This window comes from Haliotis rubra, unplaced genomic scaffold (genome assembly GCF_003918875.1).
Source record: "Haliotis rubra isolate DU_JTF1 unplaced genomic scaffold, ASM391887v1 Scf55, whole genome shotgun sequence".
Taxonomy (NCBI): domain Eukaryota; kingdom Metazoa; phylum Mollusca; class Gastropoda; order Lepetellida; family Haliotidae; genus Haliotis; species Haliotis rubra.
In genome coordinates this window covers 1,098,681-1,123,047 of record NW_025767246.1, presented here as the reverse complement: position 1 = coordinate 1,123,047, position 24,367 = coordinate 1,098,681, and the positions used below count along the sequence as shown (strand labels likewise).

The window sequence follows — 24,367 nt, the reverse complement described above, 5'->3', positions numbered from 1 at the left end:
TATCAACCATTGGTCTGTTAGGTCAGGATTCTATTATTTACAAACTTGTTTGATGTAGCTGAAATATTGCTGACTGGTGACAAAACAACACGAAACAACAAAGCAGCAACTTAGTGCAGCTTGAAGATCTTCACTCTATATTTTATAGTTTATACACAATAATATATTTTGACATAAATGATATCAAGTGAAAATGCACTTGTTGAACTTAGTACAGTGCTACAAAGCCCTCATGAACGAATAGTTGGTCATCCTACAAATAGTCCAAGAATTTTGAATGTCCGTGATGACTTTACTTTACGTCACTGCCACAAACTAATTTGCATATCACATGACGGGTAACACGGAGTGGTCACGTGATAATATGTTTTCATATAACTAAATATTTTAATGTGCTTTGATTATCAATAATTTCTTGATTTAATTCCTACGCTGGCATTAGTTCACAAGATTCCATATGCTTCATATTTCAGAGCTTTATTTACCTCTATACATATCTATATTTATATTCTTACATTAATTTGATAATGTTTATTTGTTTTTTTGCAAATATATTTCGGATTATTTTCCTGTTTCTTATGTCATTTGAATACTTTTCTGGCTATAATGTGTGTCTGTCAATCGTTGGAATAAATACATGATATGAATGAACGTGTGTCTGTTTCCGTGGTCTGATGGGTAGAGTGTCTGCCCGGACAGTGGAATGTCAATGGGTCGAACATTGTCGAACACTTACTTACTTTACCTGTTTGACCGTAAAGATCGGGTTGGAATCGGTCTTCTGCAACCAGGATCGGGTGGTTGGGCTCTCTGACTAGGTTGACACATGTCATCGTATCCCAGTTGCGTAGATGGATGCCCATGATCATTGGATTGTCTGGTCCAGATTTAATTATTTACATACCGCAACCATATAACTGGGATATTCTGAATGCGGTGTCAAACAAACAAACAAGGTAATCTACCACGTTACAACCTATGCCAACCGCCTTCATCTTACTTATAGCAGAATGATTCTCTGCGGCATGGTATCTCAGTGGCCCAGCACTCAAAAACCCAGCTTCAGTCTGGGCTAGTACAAGCAGCCGCACATACACATACACACGCATGCACGTCGTCATATGCGCGAAATATTCTCAAGCACGACGTTAAACCCAATTTCACCTCACCTCACCTTACTTATAGCAGGGATATATCGAGTCTTGGGCAAATATTCGGCCCCAAATCTGCCGCAAATATAAATAAATGCAAAGCTGGAATTAAACCACCACAACATACACCGTAAAACAGTTATTGTTTTCATATAACTAAATATTTTAATGTGCTTTGATTATCAATAATTTCTTGATTTAATTCCTACGCTGGCATTAGTTCACAAGATTCCATATGCTTCATATTTCAGAGCTTTATTTACCTCTATACATATCTATATTTATATTCTTACATTAATTTGATAATGTTTATTTGTTTTTTTGCAAATATATTTCGGATTATTTTCCTGTTTCTTATGTCATTTGAATACTTTTCTGGCTATAATGTGTGTCTGTCAATCGTTGGAATAAATACATGATATGAATGAACGTGTGTCTGTTTCCGTGGTCTGATGGGTAGAGTGTCTGCCCGGACAGTGGAATGTCAATGGGTCGAACATTGTCGAACACTTACTTACTTTACCTGTTTGACCGTAAAGATCGGGTTGGAATCGGTCTTCTGCAACCAGGATCGGGTGGTTGGGCTCTCTGACTAGGTTGACACATGTCATCGTATCCCAGTTGCGTAGATGGATGCCCATGATCATTGGATTGTCTGGTCCAGATTTAATTATTTACATACCGCAACCATATAACTGGGATATTCTGAATGCGGTGTCAAACAAACAAACAAGGTAATCTACCACGTTACAACCTATGCCAACCGCCTTCATCTTACTTATAGCAGAATGATTCTCTGCGGCATGGTATCTCAGTGGCCCAGCACTCAAAAACCCAGCTTCAGTCTGGGCTAGTACAAGCAGCCGCACATACACATACACACGCATGCACGTCGTCATATGCGCGAAATATTCTCAAGCACGACGTTAAACCCAATTTCACCTCACCTCACCTTACTTATAGCAGGGATATATCGAGTCTTGGGCAAATATTCGGCCCCAAATCTGCCGCAAATATAAATAAATGCAAAGCTGGAATTAAACCACCACAACATACACCGTAAAACAGTTATTCTAAGCCTGTCTCACAGTCCTTGAATGTCAGTATCTCCCCTTCTGTCCAACACTTTCTGCAATGTTTAAGCTCTAAATGAAGCAAGTCTAGATTTTCTCAGCTTCAGGCATCTGAATCTCAGATCTCCTTTGGCTCCTTTTCAATTTAAATGGAATTATTCGTTTCTATCATGTTATGTATTCAGACTGACTGACTGACTGAGTATAGTTTTACGCCGTTTTTAGCAAAATTCCAGCAATATCACGGCGGGGGGACACCAGAAATGGGCTTCACAAATTGTACCCATGTGGGGAATCGAACCCGGGCCTTCGGCGTGACGAGCGAACGCTTTAACCACTAGGCTACCTCACCGCCCCTTATGTATTCAGAGACTGAGCATCAGTCCAAGTTACTGTGAATGGGTCGAGAATAGTGGCCTTCGTGAAGCGAATAAACCCTTGACTTGAGAGGGTGGAGATCAACCTTGGAATTTTCTTCATTGATATAGGTGAAGAAAAACGGCATGAAAGGATAACAATTACATCGTCCCTCAAGACCACGTAACATACGACCACGTACACGCGTGCGCATACGCGCAATGGGTGTAAGGTTCCTCCATATCTGGACCGGAAGGACATGCACCAAAAGATTCTTTTGAAGTTTGAAACAGACATGTATGTTCAAACTCTACTCCGCTCAAAGAATTGATTTACTCGGGACGGTCGAGTTTCTTCCCATGACGTTTTGACCTGGATCTCTCTTAAAACTATATTTTCATTTTCAAAAGACAACAATTTCTAAATATTTTGTGCATGTCGATTTGTTTTCTTTCTAATATTAGTGAGCATGTCCTGTAGTTGTTTTTAGAGTAACAGCAAGTTGTAATTATTGTAAAGTCGTTATGTGAACATCGTTTGGTTGACACATGTCATCGGTTCCCATTTGCGCAGATCGATGCTCATGCTGTTGATCACTGGATTGTCTGGTCCAGACTCGATTATTTACAGACTGTCGCCATATAGCTGTAATATTGCTGAGTGCGGCGTTACCAGATAACGCGTAGCGTATCTATAAATATCCCAAGCTCACTTTTATCAGCTAACTTCCCGTTTGGATTCCGGTTTAGGTCAGGTCACTATCACCCTATGCTTGTCGTACGAGGCAACTAACTGGATCGGGCGATAACGTTCGGTGACTTAATTAATACGTGTCATCGTACCACCTCGATGGCGTGAGGCGTTGTTTCATGCTATCGATCACTTGTTTGTCTGGTCCAGACATGATTAATTATAGAACTAGACTAACAACTCTGAAATGAACATATTTTACAGGAAAAAAGGCTCATAGAGAAAAATATAAAAAATAATGAAAAGGAGCCCTGAGACTTTCTTCATTACTGAAGCTGTGGAAATCTACACTTGCCACATTTTCTAGACTTGCGTGGGCTTTCTTGGATATATTTGCTTCAGGGTCTGTATGACAGACTGTTATAGGACATACAGCTGGGTTATTGCTGAGCGCGTGTTAACGAACAGTGAGTGAGTGGGTTTGGTTTTTCGCCGCTTTTAGCAATATTCCAATAATATGACGGCGGGGGACACCAGAAATGGGCTTCACACATTGTACCCTTATGGGGGAATCGAACCCGGGTCTTTGGCGTGACGAGCGAACGTTCTAACCACTAGGCTACCCCACCAGACTATATAAGCGTGTTGATATAATGTGACTTTTATTATGAGCACAAGTTCTTATACCGATCGAAATACATTTTACGAGAAGGAAAACAAAGCTACACATATTTAATTGTACATATACATGGAACATAAGAATTGTTTGACTCAACTTATTAAAATACTTATTATGAAGAATAACGCCCCAATTTAATATTGAACAAAGACCAAGCAATCGTAGAGGTAATTTGAACGGATTTAACTACTAGAAATTAAGATGGACTGTGAATAATCGTTCTGGGCCTAGATTTTCGAAGCTCTCTTAGCGCTACGACAGTCGTAAGTGCCATACATTAACATTAACTTACGACTATCTTAGTGCTATGAGAGCTTCGTAAATCTAGGCCCTGGGTCGCTACATGCACGAGTTATATGTCGTGCGAGTTTGAGTGAGTGAGGAGTGAGTGAGTGGGTCGGTGGATGAGTGAGTGAGTGAATGGGTCGGTGAGTCACGTGTTTCTGTAAATAGTCGAGACTGAACAAACCAGTGGTCAATGGTAGGAGCAGCGCCCCGCACTATTACCTTACGATGTCATAAATCAGTCAAGTCACCGAACCAGTTAACGATTCAATGTTCAGCATCTTACAACAAGGATTAGAGTATCTGTTTCATATTCTGACCTGGGTCCAATTTTAACACTGGTACAGTAAGCAAGTTTGTGAGCTGGATTTAGCTGCGTTTAACAGCAGTGCAGTTCAGGAAATTCTAGTGTGCAGCAGAACATTTGCCACTCTGATGATATCCGGGAACAAGGGTTATGTGCTAAGTTCTAACAAACCTAAAAACAAATGGGAACTTAGATTCACAGGATTCTGACACACCAAAGGGACGCAACTCTGTCCTTCAGGGGACCATCCGAGGAGTCTTTGAAGACACCATATACAGTAGAAGGGCGAATTTTAAATAGGAGCCTAGAAACTTACCAATGAGACACGTCACATAATCGGAAGATTTGACTTATGTTTTGCTTAATTTTATATCGCAGTAATGTATAGAGAATCTAAACTGTTCTTATTTTACTCGTTAATTGGAGACAAGGCATTTATGTTAGGTGCGTACGTAGATGATATAAGATCGATTATTTTATTCACGTGTTCAACTTACAAATCTAAAGTGTTGACGGTAGTACATGTTTATTCAATAGGTAAAATATTTCACTCGGAGATCTTCATGTTTTATGTTAAATAAGAAATAAAGTTATTTTCTTCATGAACCTCAAGTAGATCCTTGCTGGGGGTGGGGCGGTTAAAAGCGGTGTTAAACAATACTCACTCACTGACTCCTGCTGGGTGTTCTGGTGAAAAACTCAGAGATAAAATCACGAAGCTCTCATAAAATACATGCATACGATATAAGGGAGGTAAATCCAATGAAACTAATAGTAACTAGAGTTGCCGTTCTTTGATGGGTGCAAAGGTGGGTATGTAATGAGTACAATCGAACGAATAACCTTCGATTAATCTAAAAGGAAGAAGTATCAATAAAATTTATAATTTCCATCAAACAGTTACAGCATCAGTGTCTGCACAATGTAGATCAACATGTCTTGATCTCAGTAGCCCGCCGTATATTTGTATTCGCAAGGCAACTTTTCTCATGTGAATAGCTGTGTGGATAATCGTACCGTCAGAATTAGGACCTATCTATCAATCATATTTCATAATGTTTGCGCATATAACTAAAACTGACTGTAGTTTCGTGACTTATTTAAACATTCTTATAAAATATTCCCTAGATAGGTAAACAAGAAGCCATCCCAAAATGTTTCCTTGAGAAGTATCAACTAAAACTTGACTTGATGGTGTGATTCAGACAAGAAATCTAGCCTGTCTCTTAAGACATGTGTAAACTTATGAACCAGTATGAAATAAGCTTAGTGACGTTACCTGATATCCAACCTCACTGGTGGCACCTGTCATGTAAAGACTGTCAAGTAGAATGTTTTTTTACAAGTAGTGGTGGTCCGACACAAACAATTCTGGCACACTTGTTTTCATTAACAAAATATTTCACAAGGCTGGTTTTGTCTGTTACATTTCATAAGCACTACAAACTCGTTCCAAGTCATGATTGAATTTATCTTCAAGACTCCAAGAAATTTATGTTCGTAACATACTTGTCATCCTTTAAAGATTTGAAATTCTGCCAAACCCAAGAACTACATGTTTGTTCCTTATTTTTTTGTGCATTAACAAATTTCATAAATAACACTATCCAATTTTTGTCCATGATTGATCGGTTGTAATGAAGCAATCATCAATTATGAGATTTTAACCAATTCCCAACACTAATAACAAGACATAATTTTTGTCGCTAATGTGTAATATTGTACATGTCCACTTCAAGTGTACGTTAGTCTAAAGCTGTTTGAATATTTTGCTGAGGCTGTGAATGTTGTAATCTTGACAAAAAACTTTTGAGCAAGAGTTTTATAGAGATCACAAACTTTATGGATGATCAACTTCTTTATTTTCACAATGGCGACGTTTCGGTATAGATTCTTTACTGTTTTCAAGCCTCTGCTATTGTGAAAATATGGAAGTTGGTCATCTCTATACCACCAACTTCTAGAATGCCACTCAAACAAATACGAGTTTTATGTCACTCTGTGAAACCTTTGTAGAAAGAGAAGTGTTTATCAGGGACCGTAATCCATTGTGTGGTGTCTGAATTATCAATACTTCAAAGATATTCTCTTTTTGTATTGACAATTATTGCAACTAAACTATCTCTAGTTAAACAGTCTCTAGTTAAATATTGCAGTATATAATGGTGTAGACAAACTTGATGGATAACAACTTCTTTATTTAATGAGTGTGACGTTTCAATACCGATTCTTGGACTGTTGTCAAGCAGGAATGAATTGTTCTCCATAAAGTTTGGGTATATTGTACTTACCTTCTCAATGCATCTCATAGAAGTGGTGACCTTGCAATGCCGCATATAGGTTATTTTGAGTTTGGCCATGCAGGGCTTTTATTAAGTTTTGTGAGACAAATATCTAACAGGAGTTTGTGATGGAACACCGGTTCATAGTAACCAGTGATTGTTGTAAGCAGTGTTCACGAATGGTGTTTCAAACTAACAGGACATTTGGTCCTGTAAGTTTCAGGTGTCTGCCTGACCCATTGAAAATTCACAGGACCCATAGAATAAAATTAAACACACATTTCAGATTTAACATTTCTTATAATTGGCATTGAAATTATTAACAAACATAAGATTTATGAACAGCAATAAACAGCAAACAAGTGTCACATGTCACATAAAACAACTTCAGTCAAAGTCATTGTGAAATATACAGTCAGACACTGGGACCGGCGGGTTGTAGACTTCTATCGGACCGTTGGCGAATCTGCCGGATTTGTCAGAGGGTCAGGCGCTATTCGTGAACACTGGTTGTAAGAGTGAGTGAGTATGGTATCATGTCGATTTTAGCAATATTCCAGCAATATCACGACTGGAAACACCAGAAATGGGCATCACACATTGTAACCATGTGGGGAATTTAACCCGGGTTTTCGGTGTGACGAGCGAACGCTTTAACCGCTAGGCTACCCCACTGTCCCAATTATTGTAAGGGGGATGAACAGGTGAGTCGGTGCTCACGATGTCAACCACTAAAATGCCAAGACTTGATCACATTCAGATGGATATAATAGAAACCTCCCTCACGCTTTCATCATAGACCTGTGAAGATCCTGGTTAGAATTACTCTACAGCAACCGATGCTTGTGGCAAGAGGGGTCTAACAGGATTCGTGGGCAGGCTTGTGGACTAGGTTGACACATGTCATCGTATCCCAGTTGTGTAGATCGATGCTCCTGCCAGGGCTCCAGATAAGGGCCGTATCGGCGTATGTTCGGATAAAAAATATGCACGATACGGTAGGAGATAATTTAGAAAACGTAGCAGATACGCACCACAGCAATGGTGTAGGGTCGTAGAATCATTTACAGATGTATTTATCTGAAAAATTGTTTTATTGTTTATTGACCTGTTTACACAAGAGTAGCAATGTTGTGGTGGATATATGAAACGAAACACAAGATTACTGATACTCCATTAATTTCCATTCAGTACTCTAAATGTACTCTTAAGGTTTTCCAGTACTCCTGTATTGAAAAAATAAGGAGTACGTACTCCTGATGTTGAAAAATTATCTGGAGCCCTGTCCTGCTGTTGATCACTTGATTGTCTGGTCCAGACTCGATTATTTACAGACTGCCACCATATAGCTGTAATATTGCTGAGTGCGGCGTTATACAAACAAACAAACAATACTACCTGAGATGATCAGCCTGATGGCAGTTTTTAGTTTATTCTGACTGTTAACTCTGTAATAAGATGAGTCAAGCTAACTGCCAAGCAAGCATGTCTTGTTTGATGGGCCAGATACGACCTCAGACATTTTTAAGGGTTTTTTAACAATTGGCTCGTAATTTTGAATGGTATTTATTGTTTTAGTGCTTATTGCAAATATTTAATCACATCTCACTAAACTGCTAAATAATGACTTAGTTCTCTAACATTTAACAGCTCCTTAAAATTTAATATTGATAGTTATGGAGTATGAAATGAACTATGATATTGATGACAATTCTAATAAATAATTACTAGAAATTATCTGCCGATGTAAAGTTTCAAGTACCAAGCTACATCAAGAATTATATATCATACATGTGTATTATGTATATCATGGCCGACCTTGTTTGTGCATCTTGGAAAACAACATAGTAAATTTGATGACTTCATATTTTCTCATTGTTACTTAGCTTATATTTTGCTGATTATGCTTTTTATATAACACTCAGCATTATATAAGCAGTAGGCTGTAATAAATAAGGGCTGAGTTTGATCTGTAATAAATAAGGGAACGGACATATTGTTTTTGCCTAACTTATAGTGGTGGTCCGATTAATTGAAATAATTGAAGATTGGTTGCTTTGACTAAACAACCAAGCAATAAATCATGTTTTCTCATAATTGAGACCGCCTCCGTGGTGTAGTGGTTAGAGGGTCCGCCCGGAGAGCGGAAGGTCGCGGGTTAGACCCCCGAACGCGTCATACCAAAAGACTTTAAAATATGGTACTTGTTGGTCCCTGCCTTGCGCTCGGCATTAATGGGTACAACAAGGACTGGTTGGCTCGGACTCAGTATAATGTGTCTGAGTGGGGTATTCATGCTTCACTGCGGCATGGTATCTCAGTGGGCTAGCACTATAAAACCAGCTTCAGTCTTGGCTAGTACAAGCAACCGCACATACGCATACACACGCATGAGCGAAATATTCTCAAGCACGACGTAAAACCCAATTTCACCTCACCTCACCTCATAATTGAACACAAGCAATTTTGGAACACCTGTTTGCATCAGCAACATTGTTCACAAGTTTGTTTTGTCTGTTACATTTCATAAGCACTACAAACTCATTCCTTGTCATGATTGAATTTATCTTAAAGACTCCAAGAAATTTATGTTCCTAACATACTAGTCACCCTTTAAGATGTGAAATTTGTAAATGCATTTTGTGCAATTTGCAAAAAACCCCAGTGTTTTTTCTATATTTTTTGTGCATTAACAAACATAACCAGGAAAATTTGATAAATGACCCTAACCAATTATTTTCAATGATTGATCGGTTGTAATGAAGCAATCATCAATAATGAGATTTTAACCAATTCCCAACACTACTAACTTACATCTACCAAGAGTGGGGCAGTGGGGTAGCCTAATGGTTAAAGCATTGGCTGGTTAAAGACCTGGGTTCGAATCCCCACATGGGCACAATGTGTGAAGCCCATTTCTGGTGTCCCCTGCCGTGATGTTGCTGGAATATTGCTGAAAGTGGCGTGAAACCAAACTCAGTCAGTCAGTCAGTCTACATAGAGTCTGACCAAGCATACACCTCGTATGATAAGCATGGGTTGCTGAAGATCAGCCCTAACCACCCTGAGGGGAGGTGGGGTAGCCTAGTGGTTCGCACGTCACACCGAGGACCAGGGATCGATTTCCTACATGGGTACAATATGTAATCCCATTTCCGGTGTGCCCCCACTGTGATATTGCTGAAAAAAGCCTAAAAGCGGCGTAAAACTAAACTCACTCACTCTAACCACCCTGATCATGGGAGGGCGGGTGGGGATGAGGACATGTTTAGAGTATAAACATAACAAATGATATGTCAAATTATGAAAGAACTTCATGGGTATATTTTTCTGTATATATGAACTGTGCCATTCAAACATTCTATTTTAGATTCACTATGCAGAAAATTTGAACTACACTACTGCAGTATTCAACCCAATTAAATGTGTTCTATTTCTGTAATGTCAAATGAATGGTTTTTCTTAAGGCCAGATGTACACATATGAATAGTTTATTTGATAAATCGTGAGTCATTAATTTAAAAACACAGCTTTCAGATCAGTGTATTTTCAAACACTCTCAGTGATTGTCATCTAAAATACCCCACAGATTTTTAAAACCAATTTGGTACCTGCAGTGATTATTGAAGCATCGTCTGTGAAAAGTTGATTATATAATGAAAAAGTCCTAATGACAAGCAGTGTCAGTGTTCTCCCAGTTGAATTGTCAGAGATGAGCTGTAGGGCATTAATCGCCTGGCAAGTTGTCCACGTGACAAAATCGGCTTACTGACTTCTGAGAGTTCAGTGGTATTGTACTGAACTGATTTTGTTTGTAGTTGTAGGCGGCTTGGAGTTATCATCAAATATAGCCAGTCTTTCTCAAAATGGCTTATTATTGTTAGAATGGCAAATTTAATGTATACTCAGTACCAAACCACATGCAAATCATGTAACACTGTGACACAGCGGTGAATAAAGAGATTTATGTTTTATTATGAAAACATGCAAAGAATGAGTGAGTGAGTTGGGTTTTAAGCAATATTTAGCAATATTCTACCAGCAATATCACACCAGAAATGGGCTTTACACATTGTACCCAAGTGGGGAATTGAACCCGGATCCTCGGCTTGATGGGGTGGTGGGGTAGCCTAGTGGTTAAAGCGTTGGCTCGTCACGCTGAATACTCGAGTTCGAGTCCCTACGTGGGTATAATGTGTGAAGCCCATTTCTGGTGTTCCCCGTCGTGATATTGCTGAAATATCGCTAAAAGCAGTGTAAAACCATACTCACTCACTTCAGTGTGCTGAGCGAACGCTTTAACCAAGAGGCAACCCCACCCCCAACATGTAAAGAAAACAACTTTAAGGTAAACACACAAATGATCTTTGTTCATAACAAGATGTGTTTTGTGATAATGGCAATATGAGGGTGTTAGATTTCAGCATTTGGTAATGTCACTTCAAGATCTTGAAAAATAATATTTCAGTATCGAGTATTTAGTATATAAGACCCCTTCAAATGATAACCTTTTAAAACACTTCACTGGATTAACATTCTATAAAGTGTAAAAGACAGAACTGCGTGACAAGAGTAAACTCAAGGATTTAACATAAATTCAGAATAAGTGTTTGACAGGGGTGTGTCTCAGAACTGAAGTAATTAATTTCTATGTAACATCATATTTTTTAATACAGTCCCTTACTATATGAATACTGATGTTTGTGAGTCCACTAAAGTCAGTAATTTTACATTTTCAGAATCAAGTTTTTTGCATGGGGTGTGTCTCACAACTGAAAGAAATAATTTTCATATCTAACATCATACTTTAGAACTGGTCCTTTAGTTTCACTATTACCAATGTTTGGGATAATGATACTGATGATACTGATACTGATGATACTGATACTGATGATACTGATACTGATGATACTGATACTGATGATAATGATGATACTGATGATAATTAAACTGATAATACTGATGATAATTATACTGATGATACTGATGATGATACAGATGATAATGATACTGATGATACTGATACTGATGATACCGATACTGATGATGATACTGATGATAATGATACTGATGATACTGATGATGATAATTGATGATAATGATATACTGATATATGATGATACTGATGATGATACTGATGATAATGATACTGATGATACTGATGATGATATTGATACTGATGATGATAATGATACTGATGATACTGATACCTATGATAATGATACTGATGATAATTATACTGCTGATAATTATACTGATACTGATGATACTGATACTGATGATAATTATACTGATGATACAGATGATAATGATACTGATGATAATACTGATAATGATACTGATGATACTGATGATGATATTGATACTGATGATGATAATGATACTGATGAATGATACTGATACTGATGATACTGATACTGATGATAATTATACTGATGATAATGATAACTGATGATACTGATACTGATGATAATTATACTGATGATACTAATGATAATGATACTGATGATAATACTGATAATGATACTGATGATAATGATACTGATGATACCGATACTGATGATGATAATGATACTGATGACACTGATGATGATGATAATGATACTGATGATAATGATGATGATAATGATACTGATGATAATGGTGCTGCTGATAATGATACTGATGATACTGATACTGATGATACTGATACTGATGATAATGATACTGATGATGATATTGATACTGATGATGATAATGATACTGATGATAATGATACTGATACTGATGATACTGATACTGATGATAATTATACTGATGATAATGATACTGATGATACTGATACTGATGATAATTATACTGATGATACTGATGATAATGATACTGATGATAATACTGATAATGATACTGATGATACTGATACTGATGATACCGATACTGATGATGATAATGATACTGATGACACTGATGATGATGATAATGATACTGATGATAATGATGATGATAATGATACTGATGATAATGGTGCTGCTGATAATGATACTGATGATACTGATACTGATGATACTGATACTGATGATAATGATACTGATGAATGATACTGATGATAATGATACTGATGATAATGATACTGATGATAATGATACTGATGATAATGATGATAATAATACTGATGACTGACTGACTGACTGAGTAGAGTTTTACGCCGCTTTTAGCAATATTCCAGCAATATCCGATACACACCAGATGATGCTTAACACATTGTGCCCATAATGATGATCGAACCGGGTCCTCATGACAAGCGATACCGAACCACTAGGCTACCCAACCGCCCCTAATACTGATGATAATGATACTGATGATAATGATACTGATGATACTGATGATAATAATACTGATGATAATGATGATGATAATGATACTGATGATACTGATGATAATAATACTGATGATAATGATGATGATAATGATACTGATGATACTGATGATAATAATGCTGATGATAATGATGATGATAATGATGATGATAATGATACTGATGATAATGATGATACTGATACTGATGATACTGATACTGATGATAATGATACTGATGAATGATACTGATGATAATGATACTGATGATAATGATACTGATGATAATGATACTGATGATACTGATGATAATAATACTGATGATAATGATGATGATAATGATGATGATAATGATGATGATAATGATACTGATGATAATGATGATACTGATGATAGTGATGATAATGATGAGGATGATACTGATACTAATGATAAATGATACTGATGATGATACTGATGATAATGATACTGATAATGATGATAATGATACTGGTGATAATGATGATACTGATGATACTGATGATAATGATACTGATAATGATGATGATAATGATACTGATGATAATGATGATAATGATACTGATGATAATGATACTGATGATAATGATACTGATAATGATGATGATAATGATACTGATGATAATGATACTGATGATATTGATGATATTGATGCTGATGAAAATGATGATGATAATGATACTGATTATAATGATAATGATGATACTGATACTGATGATGATGATACTGCCCCTGTAGCTAAAATATTACGATACAAAACACAACTTGATATGTACCGATAAAAATACACAGTAAACATCCACATACTTTTTGTCTAAAGTGTTCCAGATTCAACATCAAGTTGATCAATTCGTTTGATACAGTACTCCTAAATATCATGGCTGTGTCTAAGCTTCTAAATTAATTTTACGAGTCAGCAGTGCATCTAATCAGAGTATATGATATCTATAGCTCATGATTAATAAACTTGTATCAACAGAGATCTGAAATAATCAGGTAGTTTTTTAAAGATAATAATGTAGTATAATTATTGCATGAATTCACTGAAATCGGTTATCTGTATTATGTGAAAGGTTGCTGGTGATAAATCCAATTGTGCTATATAACATGACTGAGATATCAGCTACTTGTCATAACAATTATAAACAACTTGACTGATATGTTCATAATTCTGTTTATATTCATAGTAAGAAGAGATAAAATGATTGCAAATTTAGTTGCAAGGTGTTCTGGATCCTATTTCGTCAGGAATTGGTGACAATGTTAGGCTGTTCAAAAATGTTTATTTATAAACGAGACAAATGGTTTGCTAGATATAAATGTGAAAAATAAAGCTTCAAGCCAATGCTAATGACAATAATGGCCATTTATAAAGCACCTGTTTCCATGAATACATATTCGCCCAAAAAAAACACGACAAGAAGAAATGTAAACTTCTTTGAGTGTCATTTTAGAAGTTGGGAAGTACAATATAGAACAAACTTTATGGATAACAACTTCTTTTTATTCGTGAGTGCGACGTTTCGATACAGATGCTTGACAACGGTACAAGAATCTGTATCGAAATCGTCTCACTCACGAATAAAAAGAAGTTGTTATCCATAAAGTTTGTTCTATAAAGAAGAAATGTAAACCTGATAATTTGGAAATCTGCTGTTGGAGGTATGTGAAATTAAAGCTTTCTCAGAATTCAGTTGACTACTAGTTTATGGTCAAACTACTAATTTTATCGTCAAACTACTAATTTTATCGTCAAACTACTAATTTTGATCCTTGAAACTACTAATTGCAACACTTTGGAGTTGGTATCTGATTATTACCCCAGATAACCCAAGCTGCCTGTGAGTTGCTAGAAGGTTAACAGTCATGTGACTTATCCCACCAGGTACCCATTCACTGCTGGATGAACAGAGGCATTTCATGAACAAACTCACTTGACTAAGGTGAGACCACATGTGTCACTTGTACTTCGTTGTGGGCAGGACCGATGTCCTAGAAACTCTCAGGAGTCAAGCTGCTAAACATGGTCACCCATCCAAGGACTGTCCGCGCCCAATGTTGCTTAACTTCAACTGATTCGTGACTTGGACTCTATGCACAGGACCACACACCACCGCTTTAATGTTGCCAATATTTCTAAAGATATAACACGAATCCAAAGTCATTTGATCTTTTTCAGGTCTTAAATTGTCATCACAAACATATGTACAGTGACAGGAATGGCATCCTTCTGGCAAAATGTGACGAGATACTACCAGGATAGTCTGAACAGGGGAGGTAAGTCTTAAATCCCATGTCAGGATCTGCTAATGTTGGTTCCCTGTTGCTACAGTAAATGACTCTTAACTGTTTGAACCCATGTATCCCTGTAATGCATATGAATGGAATCTTGTGAATTGTATTCATGTGTTTGTAAAATATTACTATTGAAATGTTATGGGTAGTCAAATTGTGATATTTCACCCAAAAGGCCCATTTTCTAATGTCTGGCAAGGGGGTAGCCTAGTGGTTAGAGCTTCTGTTCATCACGCTGAAGTGAGTGAGTGAGTTTAGTTTTACGCCGCACTCAGCAATATTCCAGCTATATGGCGGCGGTCTGTAAATAATCGAATCTGAACCAGACAATTCGGTGAACAACAGCATGAGCATCGATCTACGCAATTGGGAACCTTTGACGTGTCAACCAAGTCAGCGAGCCTGACCACCCGATGCCGTTAGTCGCCTCTTACGACAAGCATTAGGTTACTGAAGATCAATATTCTAACCCGGACCTTCATGGGTTTGTCACGCTGAAGACTCGGGTTTGATTCGCTACGTGGGTACAATGTGCGAAGCCCATTTCTGGTGTCCCTTGCCGTGATATTGCTGGAAGTTTGCTAAAAGCTGTGTTAAATCATGCTCACGCACTCATGACTGGTCAGTTTTTTTCGATGAGTATTGAGGACCCATACCCTTTCATTTGTATTGTGTATTCATTCTTCCATGCAGCAATCAAAATCGCTACTGGCCTGCTGGCCAAATGCTAGCTGATTGTGAATTGGGCCAATAATAAACGTGTATTGTTAAAGCTATCCCGAATGGCTAGCTGAAAATCTCTGATAATTTGTGCTTTATTTAACGCACATAAACATGATGAAGTGAATTATTAAGGTGTTAAAAGTCTGTCCGCCAAAGTTTTGCGATATTTATTATCTCTTGTCACGCGATGATCGCTATATAAAAAATGTTAATAGCATTGCGCAAAAGAGGTTAGGAGCCATTACAAGTACCAAACATCACACCAATTCTGACTGATGTGCATTTATATATTGATAGTTTGCAGGGCCAGTGAAGTATGATGTGGGTTAGCAACATCTTTACTTAACTAGCCCTCCTGGCCAGTGACTCAAAATTAATTCATACACAGCTTCCATGTATGTTGTGTACTGCAGACCCCCGTGTGTCCGGCTGGCTGTTGATGGACTCCCCTGTCCCCAGTGTCGTCTTCTTCCTACTGTACCTGCTGGTGGTATGGCTGGGTCCGCGCATCATGGCCAGCCGGGAACCTGTCAGTCTGAAGGTACTCCTCATCCCCTACAACTTCGGTCTTGTGGCTCTCTCATGCTACATGTTTTATGAGGTGAGTGGAGGCTTGTGTGACAACATTGATCTGGAAAACCTATCTGGATAAAATGACCAGGCTTCATACCAGTATCAGTTCTGACAACAGAACTCTCTCCTTCTGTACCTCTGATTGTTGGCCTTCATGTGACGTAAAGGATTGTCAAGAGTCTGTAAACATATCTCAAACCTTCATTAATGCTAGACACAGGTCTGTATGTTAGACACAGACCTTGAGTAATGTCAGACGCAGACGTTGAGTAATGTCAGACACAGACCATGAGTAATGTCAGACATAGACCTTGAGTAATGTCAGACTCAGACCATGAGTAATGTTAGACACAGACCATGAGTAATGTTAGACACAGACCTTGAGTAATGTCTGACACAGACCTTGAGTAATGTCAGACACAGACCTTGAGTAATGTCAGACACAGACCTTGAGTAATGTCAGACACAGACCTTGAGTAATGTCAGACACAGACCTTGAGTAATGTCAGACACAGACCTTGAGTAATGTCAGACACAGACCTTGAGTAATGGTAGACACAGACCTTGAGTAATGTTAGACACATACCTTGAGTAATGTCAGACACAGACCTTGAGTAATGTCAGACACAGACCTTGAGTAATGGTAGACACAGACCTTGAGTAATGTTAGACACAGACCTTGAGTAATGTTAGACACAGACTTTGAGTAATGTCAGACACAGACCTTGAGTAATGTCAGACTCAGACCTTGAGTAATGTTAGACACAGACCTTGAGTAATGTTAGACACAGACCTTGAGTAATGTCAGACACAGACCTTTAGACACAGACCTTGAGTAATGTCAGACACAGACCTTGAGTAATGGTAGACACAGACCTTGAGTAATGTTAGACACAGACCTTGAGTAATGTCAGACACAGACCCTGAGTAATGTCAGATACAGACCTTGAGTAATGTCAGACACAGACCTTGAGTAATGTCAGACACAGACCTTGAGTAATGGTAGACACAGACCTTGAGTAATGTTAGACACATACCTTGAGTAATGTCAGACACAGACCTTTAGACACAGACCTTGAGTAATGTCAGACACAGACCTTGAGTAATGGTAGACACAGACCTTGAGTAATGTTAGACACAGACCTTGAGTAATGTCAGACACAGACCTTGAGTAATGTCAGGCATTGAGACCTTGAGTAATGTCAGACACAGACCTTGAGTAATGTCAGACACAGACCTTGAGTAATGTCAGACACAGACCTTGAGTAATGTCAGACACAGACCTTGAGTAATGTCAGACACAGACCTTGAGTAATGGTAGACACAGACCTTGAGTAATGTTAGACACATACCTTGAGTAATGTCAGACACAGACCTTTAGACACAGACCTTGAGTAATGTCAGACACAGACCTTGAGTAATGGTAGACACAGACCTTGAGTAATGTTAGACACAGACCTTGAGTAATGTTAGACACAGACTTTGAGTAATGTCAGACACAGACCTTGAGTAATGTCAGACTCAGACCTTGAGTAATGTTAGACACAGACCTTGAGTAATGTCAGACACAGACCTTGAGTAATGTCAGACACAGACCTTTAGACACAGACCTTGAGTAATGTCAGACACAGACCTTGAGTAATGGTAGACACAGACCTTGAGTAATGTTAGACACAGACCTTGAGTAATGTCAGACACAGACCTTGAGTAATGTCAGACACAGACCTTGAGTAATGTCAGACACAGACCTTGAGTAATGTCAGACACAGACCTTGAGTAATGGTAGACACAGACCTTGAGTAATGTTAGACACAGACCTTGAGTAATGTCAGACACAGACCTTGAGTAATGTCAGACACAGACCTTGAGTAATGTCAGACACAGACCTTTAGACACAGACCTTGAGTAATGTCAGACACAGACCTTGAGTAATGGTAGACACAGACCTTGAGTAATGTTAGACACAGACCTTGAGTAATGTCAGACACAGACCTTGAGTAATGTCAGACGCAGACCTTGAGTAATGTCTGACACAGACCTTGAGTAATGTCAGACTCAGACCTTGAGTAATGTCAGACACAGACCTTGAGTAATGTCAGACACAGACCTTGAGTAATGTTAGACACAGACCTTGAGTAATGTTAGACACAGACTTTGAGTAATGTCAGACACAGACCTTGAGTAATGTCAGACTCAGACCTTGAGTAATGTCAGACACAGACCTTGAGTAATGTTAGACACAGACCTTGAGTAATGTCAGACACAGACCTTTAGACACAGACCTTGAGTAATGTCAGACACAGACCTTGAGTAATGGTAGACACAGACCTTGAGTAATGTTAGACACAAACCTTGAGTAATGTCTGACACAGACCTTGAGTAATGTCAGACTCAGACCTTGAGTAATGTTAGACACAGACCTTGAGTAATGTTAGACACAGACCTTGAGTAATGTCAGACACAGACCTTGAGTAATGTTAGACACAGACCTTGAGTAATGGTAGTCACAGACCTTGAGTAATGGTAGACATAGACCTTGAGTAATGGTAGACACAGACCATGAGTAATGTTAGTCACAGACCTTGAGTAATGTCAGACACAGACCATGAGTAATGTTAGACACAAACCTTGAGTAATGTCAGACACTGACCATGAGTAATGTTAGACACAGACCTTGAGTAATGTAAGACACAGACCTTGAGTAATGGTAGACACAGACCTTGAGTAATGCTAGACATAGACCTTGAGTAATGTCAGACACAGACTATGAGTAATGTCAGACACAGACCTTGAGTAATGTCAGACACAGACCTTAAGTAATGGTAGACACAGACCTTAAGTAATGGTAGACACAGACCTTGAGTAATGTTAGACACATACCTTGAGTAATGTCTGACACAGACCTTGAGTAATGTTGGACACAGACCTTGAGTAATGTCAGACACAGACCTTGAGTAATGGTAGACACACGTCTTTATGTCAAACAGACCATTTTTTAAACTCTTGTTAATGCAGAAAGAGTTTTCTGAGATCTGAAATGTAATTTTTGTATAAAAAATTCAAATATTTCAAGTTAATGTTTCTCATCAATGTGCACATTATGTATCTTCTTTTCCAGTTTGTGGTCACATCTGTTTTGTCTGAGTACAGTTATCTCTGTCAGCCAGTTGATTACTCCTACAGTCCTTTAGCACTGCGGGTAAGTGTACAGCTATCTCTGTCAACCAGTTGATTACTCCTACAGTCCTTTAGCACTGCGGTAAGTGTACAACTATCTCTGTCAACCAGTTGATTACTCCCACAGTCCTTTAGCACTGCAGGTAAGTGTACAACTATCTCTGTCAACCAGTTGATTACTCCTACAGTCCTTTAGCACTGCGGGTAAGTGTACAGCTATCTCTGTCAACCAGTTGATTACTCCTACAGTCCTATAGCACTGCGGGTAAGTGTACAGCTATCTCTGTCAACCAGTTGATTACTCCTACAGTCCTTTAGCACTGCGGGTAAGTGTACAGCTATCTCTGTCAACCAGTTGATTACTCCTACAGTCCTATAGCACTGCGGGTAAGTGTACAACTATCCTCTGTCAAACCAGTTTATTACTCCTACAGTCCTTTAGCACTGCGGGTAAGTGTACAACTATCTCTGTCAACCAGTTGATTACTCCTACAGTCCTATTGCACTGCGGGTAAGTGTACAGCTATCTCTGTCAACCAGTTGATTACTCCTACAGTCCTTTAGCACTGCGGGTAAGTGTACAGCATCTCTGTCAACCAGTTGATTAACAGTCCTGTAGCACTGCAGCTATCTCTGTCAACCAGTTGATTACTCCTACAGTCCTTTAGCACTGCGGGTAAGTGTACAACTATCTCTGTCAACCAGTTGATTACTCCTACAGTCCTTTAGCACTGTGGTAAGTGTACAGCTATCTCTGTCAACCGGTTGATTACTCCTACAGTCCTTTAGCACTGCGGGTAAGTGTACAACTATCTCTGTCAACCAGTTGATTACTCCTACAGTCCTTTAGCACTGCGGGTAAGTGTACAGCTATCTCTGTCAACCAGTTGATTACTCCTACAGTCCTATAGCACTGCGGGTAAGTGTACAACTATCTCTGTCAACCAGTTTATTACTCCTACAGTCCTTTAGCACTGCGGTTAAGTGTACAACTATCTCTGTCAACCAGTTGATTACTCCTACAGTCCTATAGCACTGCGGGTAAGTGTACAGCTATCTCTGTCAACCAGTTGATTACTCCTACAGTCCTGTAGCACTGCGGGTAAGTGTACAGCTATCTCTGTCAACCAGTTGATTACTCCTACAGTCCTTTAGCACTGCAGGTAAGTGTACAACTATCTCTGTCAACCAGTTGATTAATCCTACAGTCCTTTAGCACTGTGGTAAGTGTACAGCTATCTCTGTCAACCGGTTGATTACTCCTACAGTCCTTTAGCACTGCGGGTAAGTGTACAACTATCTCTGTCAACCAGTTGATTACTCCTACAGTCCTTTAGCACTGCGGGTAAGTGTACAACTATCTCTGTCAACCAGTTGATTACTCCTACAGTCCTTTAGCACTGCGGGTAAGTGTACAACTATCTCTGTCAACCAGTTGATTACTCCTACAGTCCTATAGCACTGCGGGTAAGTGTACAATTATCTCTGTCAACCGGTTGATTACTCCTACAGTCCTATAGCACTGCGGGTAAGTGTACAATTATCTCTGTCAACCAGTTGATTACTCCTACAGTCCTATAGCACTGCGGGTAAGTGTACAACTATCTCTGTCAACCAGTTGATTACTCCTACAGTCCTGTAGCACTGTGGGTAAGTGTACAGCCATCTCTGTGGGTAAGTCTCTTTCCTGGCAGTCAACTTCTAAGTTGATTTTAGTTTTACCAGATTGTCACTGTCTGACACAACACTTTCAATTCTAACATATTTCCTGTGTATTTCAGAATGTTTTAACCTTAAGGGAGTGAAGTTGTAATATTTGTTGTGCACAGTTCTGCCCCTTTGGCATAGCAGAATCCTATGGTCGTATACTCATGGAAACAAATAAGGGAACACATGAAAGTACAAGAGTTCCTTTATTCTTTTCCAGGTTTCTTCACAAGATATGTATTGCACTGTGGGTGAAATTCTGGAAATAGATAAAGGAACACTTGTACTTTCATGTGTTCCCTTATTTGTTTCCATGAGTATATTTTCGAATCCCCCTTGCCTGCAATATTTTCATGATGTTTCTGACAAGAATAATACATGGATGTCTGTTCAATAGAGCTTAGTGTCATTAACTGACCTGTTACTCTATGTCAAGATTTTCATTGAATGGCCTTTGTTGTGTAGGAAAACTGGGTTAAACTGTAGTGTAAGCAGGGGCAAGGGGGTTCATAAGGGATATTCAAACAATACGTACCACATATAGAATAACTGTGTACCGGATTGTCTTGTAGCACATTGTTTCACTTGCTCTACTACGGGACAACTTTTTGACCTGGGTTACTGTTCATCGTAGCGCTAGATACATTGGGTAGGTCACGTGGTTGGCGCTAAATATGTTGGGTAAGCTCTGATTGGCAGAGACGTCCGCCATCAGTAGATGAACTCTGACCTATGTTATAGGTCGTTCTAGAGCACCATATAAGTGACCAGGGCCTATATTTTCGAAGCTCTCTTAACGCTAAGATAGTCGTAAGTGCCATACATTAACATTAACTTACGACTATCTTAGCGCTAAGGGAGCCTCGAAAATCTAGGCCCTGGTTCTCTGGATTCAGTGTCTAGCTTTCGATCAATCGAGCAACATCAGGTCTCCTTCTCAAGATCCTGTTTCAGGATTATTCCCTCCCCGTTAAAGAGTGGAATGTTAGGTCTTATGTAGGGGGATGCTAGGTTCCTTATATTAGTGTTAGGCCAGGTTGGGGGAAAAGTAGCAGTTGTAATCATTGTTAGACAAGATTTCTTTCTCTTTATTCTTTATTGATTTTCTTTGCAAGTATGCGGGGTTGAAGCAGACGATATTAATCAAATATTAAAATGTTTGCTTGGGGCTAAGTTACAAAACACAAACTAAATATCTTAAATATCATGTTCCTTTAAACATGCATGCAATCTCCCATCTGCTTATATTTCTTCAAATATATCTCTTGTATCTTGAGTTTAGAGGAAAATTTCTTTTACTTTTTGAAAATTTAATGTAGGTGAATTCATAAAAATAAGAAACTAATTAGTGGTATGTTGTGATTTTATAAATTGCAAGTTGAATTGCTGATTAATGAAATTGCTGATTTCTACAGACCGTGTTCCATTAAATGATCATTTGCCCATCTTAGCTCTTACACTTTATCAGTTGAAGCACTGAGATTGAAATGCAGAAAGGGCCACAATGCCCCTGTTCTACAAAGCGATATTATAGCCTTTTAATGTATACTTACTACAGACTTTGCATTAAGAACGTGATGTGGGAAGAGTTCCAAAACCTTTGTACAAAGTGATCTTATCGCAAGATGATCGTAACTGATACTTTAATGTTTATTTACGATAGACTATGAACTGAGATCGTTATGTGGTAAGGATCCGAGTGCCTTTGTTGTGCAAAGTGATCTTAGTGCAATATGATCGTAACTGATACTTTAATGTTTATTTACGATAGACTATGAACTGAGATCGTTATGTGGTAAGGATCCGAGTGCCTTTGTTGTGCAAAGTGATCTTAGTGCAATATGATCGTAACTGATACTTTAATGTTTATTTACGATAGACTATGAACTGAGATCGTTATGTGGTAAGGATCCGAGTGCCTTTGTTGTGCAAAGTGATCTTAGTGCAATATGATCGTAACTGATACTTTAATGTTTATTTACGATAGACTATGAACTGAGATCGTTATGTGGTAAGGATCCGAGTGCCTTTGTTGTGCAAAGCGATCTTAGTGCAATATGATCGTAACTGATACTTTCATGGATACCTAGAAACACTTTGCGCTAAGATCGATATGTGGGAAAGATCCCAGTGCCTTTGTGGTATAAACCTATCTTACCGCAAAATGATCGTAACTGATACGTATATTTATGACACACTTTGCTAAGATGGTTAATAGAGAGGGTCTCAGAGTCCTTGTTTTACAAAACAATCTGACCGTAGAAGGTCAGTGTTAAAGAACACGGTGCCGTCATACAAAGCTATCTTAGTGCTAAGGTGATCGTAACTCCCATATCATAACATAGCCTTACACCTGGCGTAGCGCTACGGTTGCTTTGTTCAACGCCACCCAGGACTTGGAACCATGTCAGTGCCAACATTGCTTTGTTGAAAGGGTCCCGGTATTGTGTGTTCATGCAAAGAAGTGCTGTCTGCGAATGTGTTCATGCAAAGAAGTGCTGTCTGCGAATGTGTTAAGTGCTGTTTTTGTTTCTGCTTCATATGATCAGATATCTGATGAATTGATGGAGCCTCCTGATGAAGCACCCATCGATCAGTGATTTGTTGACCATATTAATCTGGAGGTTCCGTCCGTAATTGCCTATTCCCTCACCGAGATAATGTGAATAACCTACTTCAAAATATAACCGCTTGTCCTCTTACCACGCCTACTCTGT

At 38.6% G+C, this 24,367-nt stretch overlaps 1 protein-coding gene and 1 long non-coding RNA gene across 2 annotated transcripts in view; one reads left to right on the top strand and one right to left on the bottom strand.

The window, feature by feature from the left end:
- Window positions 1-1,650: 1,650 nt before the first annotated feature.
- Window positions 1,651-24,040, bottom strand: LOC124253679. Its single transcript, XR_006892260.1, has 4 exons — window positions 23,947-24,040; window positions 13,903-13,907; window positions 5,839-5,847; window positions 1,651-1,660 (listed from the first exon to the last, which is right to left on the bottom strand). It is a non-coding gene; the product is annotated as an uncharacterized LOC124253679 (long non-coding RNA).
- The window catches only part of LOC124253678 (elongation of very long chain fatty acids protein 4-like), a 46,209-nt gene continuing 27,171 nt past the window's right edge, over window positions 5,330-24,367 (top strand). The window contains exons 1-4 of the mRNA XM_046687492.1: window positions 5,330-5,351; window positions 15,355-15,452; window positions 16,607-16,794; window positions 19,885-19,965. Of these exons, the coding sequence (XP_046543448.1) occupies window positions 15,395-15,452; window positions 16,607-16,794; window positions 19,885-19,965 (327 nt within the window). The 5' untranslated portion in view covers window positions 5,330-5,351; window positions 15,355-15,394. The remainder of the gene's footprint in view (window positions 5,352-15,354; window positions 15,453-16,606; window positions 16,795-19,884; window positions 19,966-24,367) is intronic.